Source organism: Pterocles gutturalis, unplaced genomic scaffold, assembly GCF_000699245.1.
Source record: "Pterocles gutturalis isolate BGI_N339 unplaced genomic scaffold, ASM69924v1 scaffold10212, whole genome shotgun sequence".
In the NCBI taxonomy this organism is placed as follows: domain Eukaryota; kingdom Metazoa; phylum Chordata; class Aves; order Pterocliformes; family Pteroclidae; genus Pterocles; species Pterocles gutturalis.
Window position 1 is genome coordinate 4,887 of NW_010107976.1, and position 8,317 is coordinate 13,203.

The window sequence follows — 8,317 nt, forward strand, 5'->3', positions numbered from 1 at the left end:
CCCTGCTGGCCACCCTTTTTTAGTACAGACCAGGACGTAGTTGGCCTTCTGGGCTGCAAGCACACACTGCTGGCTCGTGTCCAGCTTCTTATCCACCAGGACCCCCAAGTCCTTCTCTTCAGAGCTGCTCTCAAGGAGTTCTTCTCCTAGTCTATACAAGTACCTAGGATTGCCTGAGCCCAAGTGCAACACCTTGCACTTGGCCTTGTTGAACCTCATTACGTTCTTATGGGCCCACTTCTCCAGCCTATCCAGGTCCCTCTGGATGAGCCTATCCAGGGCCCTCTGGACGGCATCCCTTCCCTCTATTGTATCAACTGCACCACTCAGCTTGGTGTCATCTGCAAATTTGCTGAGGGTGCACTCAATTCCCTCATCTGTGTTGCTGATAAAGATGTTGAAGAGCACCGGTCCCAAGACAGACCCTTGAGGGACACCACCGGTGACCGGCCTCCATCAAGACCCAGAGCCATTGACCACAGCCCTTTAGCTGCGACCCGCCAACCACTTCTTTATCCATTGAACAGTCCATTGTTCACATCCATACCTCTCCAATTTAGAGAGAAGGATGTGGTGAAGGACCATGTCAAAGGCTTTGCATGAGTCTAAGTAGATTATATCCATCGCCCTTCCTTTGTCTACCAGTGCCATCACTCCATCATAGAAGGCCACAAATGTTATACAGATGTTTCAGACACATTAAAATCAAGGCAGGCTGACAGTACAATGTCATGTACTAGTACCTGAAGTGGCACAGGAGCTTCAACTTGCTATGTCTGTGGAGTAGAGCGGAGAGTGCTCCAGTTTTGTTCCCGGTTCTGACATTGACATGATCTCTGCTAGTTCTTGAGATTCTGCATTGTGAAATTGCCCTTTGTTCATTGCTGTTGTGATAGTGGTTATAACACAGTGTTCTTAGTCTGCTTATCTCTTTCTGAAGTGCCTAAATAAATGGGGAATATATATATATATATATTTTTTTTAATTCGTATTTTGTGAAAATGCAATGCTTCCTTCTGATTTAATCAAATGACGTATCTTATAGCCTTGGCCTTTAATAAATAATAAGTTGCTTTTTTTTTGGTGAGGCAGCTCTGTGTATGAAGGACGAACAGTTGCTTGTTAGTGGGATACCAACAGTAAGGCAGACTTAACCTAGTAGATGAGTGTATATGTTGGTTTGTTGAAGGAGTTAAAAAATTTGCTTTTTACTAAGCTAATGCAGTTTATGAGGTTGTAATCTGGTGAACATTTTAAACTGGTGTGACTTCAACCCCCATGCCCTCAGACTTAAAAAATGTCGGTTTCCTTTTTTCTGCATTGATCTTCCTGTTGTACTGTCTCAAGCATTTAGTAGTGGGAGAAAGAGCTGGGTTACAGAACTGATCAGACTGAAAAAATACTCTGACAAAAAATCTTTAATTTTCATCTGGAGATGTTTCCACTGCAAGGCTGCACAAATACTTCTGCCCCAAGAGGACAGAAGTGGTGTTAGGATGAGAATGAGTAGCAGTGGTTGGGGAAAGGATGCTGTCTCATGTTAGTTCTGTGGAATTGCTTGCAGAGACTTATCCATGTGCAATTTTAAATTTTTTTTAAGCTGAATCAGTGCAGAAGAGAGACTTAAGTTTTACTTAAGGCAGTGCAAGTTTATCTGTAGAAACAAGCAGTGCTTGACAAGGATGTATATGAAAATGTTCATGCATGTAAATTTGGCCATTATCATCAACTGAGCTTAAAAGATTGGTGGTAATTGAAAGCTAAAGTAGAAATAGTTGAGGCCTTTACAAGGAAGAGACAAACTTATTATATAAATCATAAAAAAAAAATCTAAATCAGAATCTATAAATCAGGAAGAATCTTTCGATAAAGTCAAATAGGTGAGGAATGTGTATACTAAATGTGTGTTATTGGTAACTTCGTTTTGTGCCTTCACTGGATGTGTTTGAGGCATGCACTCTTGCTTATGTCATCTTCTTGTTTGGGCTTTGAGGAGCAGGTGAGGGAGGTGGTAGAATGATGAAATACTCTTATCCTCTTCCCTTGGCCACTGACAAGGTCAAGAAGTGGTTTTGAAATGTGGGTGTCCTCACTTCTAAGGTCTAGTTAGTAACTTGAATTGAACTAAACTCCTGAGAAGTGGTAAATCCAAAAACACTGGAAGATTGATTTCTCATTGTTAGTAAAAACTGTTGGTTTTTTGCTTTGGGTTAAAAGGCTCTGGTATCAGTGCTGATACAAAGGGGAAGATGCGGTAGATATGGGTAGTTCTTTGCAGTGCAGCTGGCCTTGAAGGATCAGAGATGAATATTATCAAGAACACTTTTTACGGTGGGTGAATTAGTCTAAGGCAAAATGCAGGGGAAAGAATTGAATGTGACAAATGTGTGTATTTCTGCCCAAATAAATTAAAAAACATATGCCATTAGTCTTTTTAATGTTTTACTTGAAAACATAGCAAGAAGTCTGTTTTGGATTGGGGGATTTTGTATGTTGTTTTGTTTTATGTGAGCATATATGTATTAGACTTTCACCTTTCTATTTGCCTTTCTCCCTTCTTGTTCAAGGGTGACACTCCTCCAATTTCTTGGAATACAAGATGTAAAATTATTCAAGGTACAGCAAATGGCATCAAATTTTTGCATGAAAATAATCATATTCACAGAGATATTAAAAGGTAAAAGCTGCTGATTGTCACTGGCTGTATTTTCCCTTTTTCCTTTTTTTTTTTCCTTTTTTTCCTTCTTCTTCCCCCTGTTAAAGTCATTTTAGAGAGAATGAACTGCAAGAAGCATTGCTTCAGTCAAGGGCATGATCTTTTCTGCAAGTGACATCCATCACCATAATCTTTTCTGTGCCACAAGGACATGACCAGTACAGACTTCTAAAGATAATTATGAGGCTATTGTAATCTGTTACTATCAAATAGTTATTTGAGTGCTGCAAGGACACCCAGAAGTTCTGTTCTTTCACAACTGCTGCTAATGAAAAAGCTGCTGTTAGAGAACATAATGATTTTTAAAAGGGGAATTTTTCAGATGAAAACTCACCTTATTTTTTTTTTCTTAGAACTTTTCTTCAGCGCATCTCTTTTGATTTACTGCTATTTATTACAAAGACAGTAAAATTACTTCAGTCAGGTTTGTGAAGTTCAAGGTTCTTCAAGGATAATGTATGTTCACTTGTTTCTTATACCAGGAATTTTTCCAGGGATATTGGAGCTCAGAAAAGGTGGAGGTTTTGTTGGATTTTTTTTTTTTCCTGTCGGGTTTTTTTTTCCTTTTTTGCTACAGTTTTTTATGTTGTTTTTTTTTAAGCACTAAAGTAGTCCATATCTTTGAAGAAAAGCCCCAGATGCCTTACTCCTTCTGTGGGCTAAGAAGGAGCAACTGACTGATTGGGCGTAATGGATGAATGTTTCAAGAGTTTTTTGGCTTCTGGCAACTCTGGTAAATGTAGGCCACTTTGGTTTTGTGACCTTCTAGCTTGTGAGGAACAAGTTTTTGCTTCAGCTACCTCTAAAATGTGCTTGTTGCTCTGACAATTTATGTTTCTTCTTTCTTCCCCGCTTAAGCCTCTGGACAAGTATAATGACTGGAAGGGACGCATTTTTTTACCTTATGCTACTCTACCCTTCTAACTGCTGTGAGTTGATCATATTACAGGATTGGGTTTTGTTTGTTCTTGTTTTGATTCCATATTGCAACCTCTTGCACTTGCAGTGTGAATAGTGCAATAAATTTGCTTGGTGTTATTAATGGTGCTGCCAGTCCCAGGTAAAACTTAGCTGAAGAGGCATCTAAGAAGGTGTACTTCAGTCTTCATTTTGCTATGACGCGTGGAGACAATTTGTAACCACACAGGCACTAGAACAGCTTCTCTGTAGGGTAGAGGGGACATGATTGAATGGGTGTTCTCAGAGCTGTCCATAGTTTTTGGCCTTAGTTATGCCCAGGAAATAGTTCATTCATCTCTTGAAGCTTGACAGTTGCAGTAAAACTTGCTTCTGTTGTGCCTTTTGTGGTGTATCAATAAAGCAACCACTCTTTGGGCTTGACTCAAGTTAATAAGAAGCTCAGATTTATGAAGTTGTGATCCTGTTCTTTATTTTAGAAGCTGAACTTTAAATATGAAACCAGTAGGTGGATGGTGCCTTGACTAGTGCTTGGCCTTTCACAGTGGTCTTATGTTTTTTAACACTATTTGCAGTAGTTCTATTACCAACTGATCTTTTGTAACTTACAGCTGTGCTAATTTTGTTGAGGTTTAGTGAACAAGAAGGGGAAGTTAGAAGATTCTAGCAAGTGTTACGTGTTGTATCTGGCTATGTGGTTTTCTTAGGGTTCCATTAAGGGCGTCAGAAACTGAGGATGTTAAATCAAGTATTTTGAAATTGTTCCAAGTATTACAAGTTTAAAAAACAGTAGATTTATGCTATAATTCATCCCACTCAGTATTTTATGGAAGTGTTAAGGTCTTTTAGATTAGCTTCGTTCTTCAGGGGTTTTTTTAAGTGAAGTAAAAACTGGAGATCAAGTAGAAACACAGCACATATGTTATTCCAGCATTAATAAGTTTTCTGTTTCTCTTCCAAGAGAAGAATAAGAGTATCAGTATTTATTTGACATGTGAATTTGTAATAGTTGACATAGTATTAGATAATAGGTATAAAAACCTGCTTTTGTTAGTTCCGAGTAGAATTTAGACACTTAAGAATTGTACTGTGATCCAGTACCAGTTGATCAGAGATAATTCTCTATTATCCTTCTTAAAGAAAGAGTATTCAGATCCAAAACATCAATGTAACATAATTGGCCTCTTATTTTTGTATTTGTAGGATTTGGGATTAGGGGGGTGCTAGGTTTTTTCCTTTTTTTTCTTTTTGCCTCTTTTTTTTTTTCTTTTTAATAAATGCATGCATGCATGCATGCACAAGAAGAAACATGGATGGGTCCTAGCAGCCAGTTCTTAATTTATTTAGAGCAATTAATTTTGAAATTGAGCAATTTCCAACAAAATTAACTCTTATTTTTTGTTATATGAATAATGAATAAATATCTTGGATTTCAGGTAACAGTCAAAGTAGCAGTTTGCATATGGTTATTAAAGAGTTATTAGTCTGTCATACAAGCCAATTACTGTACTGGTTTGGAAAATTCTTTTTTTTTTTCCTCTCCTTTCCCCCAGTGCAAATATCTTATTAACTGATACGTATATGCCCAAAATTTCTGACTTTGGACTTGCAAGAGCATCTGTAACATTCACACAAACAATCATGACTGAACGAATTGTTGGAACAGCAGCTTATATGGCGCCTGAAGCTCTGCGAGGAGAGATAACACCTAAATCTGATATCTTCAGTTTTGGAGTAGTAAGTAGAATGTGGGAAGCAGTATAGGACTTTTTTTTTTTTTTTTTTGTAACTGATAAAAGCATACAAAATCCAAGAATATCTGAAATTAAATAATCCACTCTGATCTATTGTTCTTCCTTTTCCCAATAGATGTGCTCTTAAAGATAGTGTTTCTAAACTTGGAATGGTTTAAAATAATTTGAATATGTTGATTAAAACATTGAATTTGCTAATGATTACAATAATTATGTTAAAATGGAAATTTGCATGTGAAATACTGGAGTAAAATAACATTCCAAATTCTAGCTCAATATAGTTTGAAGTAATGTGGAACATTGTTTCTTCTTATGCAGTATTGCACAAAAATGTAACTCAGGCTGGAAAATTTTTTAGTAAAGAAAATGTTCCAAATTAAGTGTGTTTTACTATTTTTAAGCACCAAAAGTATGCTGTCCATGTGGTATTTGCCTTAAAGCTGAGTACAAAAAAGACATGAGCTTAATATTTGGGAGAATACTAAATCAATTCTGAATAGATCCAAGATCCTAATTGCTATTGACCACTTCCTTCATGGCATTCAGTTTCATGGGGAGGTAAGCCAGATACTGTTTCTGAATACTCTGGAAATCCTTCTGTCTTGCTTTGAAGCAGCACAGTGTAGGGTGAGAAGAACTTGTGTTGAATTCATAAACCACACTGCTAATAACGAATTGTTAATGCAAATAAAGGTAGGAACAACAACAAAACCAATCAGTTGTATAGAGAGCTATCTGGACAAATACAGATCCTGTGAGCATTTGTTTGAAAGACTGGGGGATGTGCTTCTTTTTGCAAATGGTATATACACTAAGGATTATTCTATGCTTCATTTTCTCTTCTAATTTTTTTCTTCTAGGTCTTACTAGAAATAATAACGGGTCTTCCTCCAGTAGATGAAAAACGGGAACCACAGTTACTGGTATGTTCCTTTTGCTTTCTCCTCCCCCTGCTCCAGGATCCCTTTATATGAAATCACAGTCAGTTAACAGATTCCGAGACAAACAAATTAGTCATCAAAATACATAGCTAGGAAAACGGCTCTTGTGTCAATGTTTGTCTTAGAGGTGAGGTTAAAACTTTTATCTCTTGGCTGGTAGAAGATTGTTCAGTCCCCAGGGTCATCTCTTTCCCATCTGATACTATAATTCACTTTGTTTTGGTACTGCTTCTTAGTGTAATGCTATTATGCTTTATCAGCATACTCCTGTTACACCCAGATACCCTGATAGTTCCTCATTCACCAGAACATTTTAAACTATTCCTCTCTGTTGGTTTTTTTTATAGTTCTTTATACTTCTTACCGTTTCTATATCAGTTTTCATCCTCTTCAACTTTACTAATAGTTTGCACATACCTTGTGTTTTTAACCTTAGGGAAGTTTGGAATGTAAGGACTTTTCTGCAGGGTGAGTGGGTTGAATTTTGGTTTTGGTTGTTTTTTTTTTTTTTTCTATTCACTGAGTAATTCAGTCTACTAATTTGGAAACTAATGTCTCAGAGTTCACTCTCTTGAATTAAAAATCTTACAAGGTTGTTCTTAATTTAGCCTTTCATTCTGAACTACTTAATCCAAAGTTTTTCTAGAATATTTTTTACATAAAACTATGAAGTAGCATTGAGGTTTGGATTGGGTTTGTTCTGTACTGTTTGATAGCAGATCACTTTCTTCACAGCTTTAGGAATACCTGTGTATTATTAATGGAATTTTTTTTCCTTTAAGCTGTATCTTCTTGAGTGGCATAATACTTATCTTATTGAGCTCTGTAAATACCTTGGAGAACTCGGTCTCTGTCAAATTGAATCTTGAGGTTTTGGGAGATTTTTTTGAAGCAAGTATTTTCAGAGATAGGATCTGAAAAGAAATATACAGTGTGATTTGACTGCTACAGTTATTTTTGTAATGTACTTCTGGGAGCATAAAGAGAATGGTCAGTGCAAGATAATGTGGCATCCTTAACTTGGAAAATTTTGGGGTAGTTGAATGTTGGTCATCAATTTCAGACTGACTGACCCATAGAGGAAGGCAGAAGACCTGCCTCTGCTCACTGACATTTTATTTCTTACTTCATTTACCATGCTGACTTGTCTGAGGTATTGCTTAAACAGTATTTGTGAATACAGATAATGTATATCAAGTGTGTTGGAGCTCGAGAGCTTTGGACTAAACCAGTTAGATTTAAAAATTTATTTCAGACTAGAAGTTTCCTGTTGAACAGATCTAGCAGCCACTGAGGCTGGTGACAGAAGGCACCAAAAGGCGCCAAATATTTGTGGGTTACTAAATAAACATTAATATTTATATTGATCATGCTGCTTTTCTTAAAAAAGAGGCAAATCTAAGAAACTGAGCCTTGAACTGGGAGAAAGTTAAAGCTGTATGATGCAGCTTAAAGAAAGTTGCTTTACAATTTTGTGTTAACTCAATTAGAAATAGTCTATAATAAAAATGTATTTTTACTTTTTTACATAGTCCATTTATAGTCTCATAGGCTGTTTCTGCAGATATTGATGAATAATTATGCTTCTGAACCATTGTTCTTTGTCTACAAAAGTGGTTAAAAGCAAATTTTCAAAGAGTTAGCATGGAATACTTAATGTTCAGATGCGTACAATTTTATCTACACATTGTTTCAAACTCTCTTGTAGTTAAATATCAAAGATGAAATTGAGGATGAGGAAGCAACTATTGAGGATTATGTTGATGAAAAGATGACTGACTGGGATGCACCTTCAGTTCATAAAGTGTATTCAATTGCTGAACAGTGTCTGAATGAGAAAAAAAATAGAAGGCCAGACATTAAGATGGTATGTAGTCTTTCAGATAAAAGGCTTATTTTGAGTGTGTGTGTGTGTGGTTACAGTGTCATTTATATTTCTATCTGTTCTCTTGCAGGTCCAACAACATCTACAAGAGATAAAAACTTGA

The 8,317-nt window shown here is 36.6% G+C and overlaps 1 protein-coding gene across 1 annotated transcript in view; it reads left to right on the forward strand.

Annotated features, from left to right (window-relative positions):
- The window catches only part of LOC104461023 (interleukin-1 receptor-associated kinase 4-like), a 13,107-nt gene extending 4,790 nt beyond the window's left edge, over positions 1-8,317 (forward strand). The window contains 5 exon segments of the mRNA XM_010072454.1: positions 2,568-2,677; positions 5,188-5,371; positions 6,249-6,311; positions 8,038-8,196; positions 8,285-8,317. Coding sequence (XP_010070756.1) covers positions 2,568-2,677; positions 5,188-5,371; positions 6,249-6,311; positions 8,038-8,196; positions 8,285-8,317 — 549 coding nt within the window.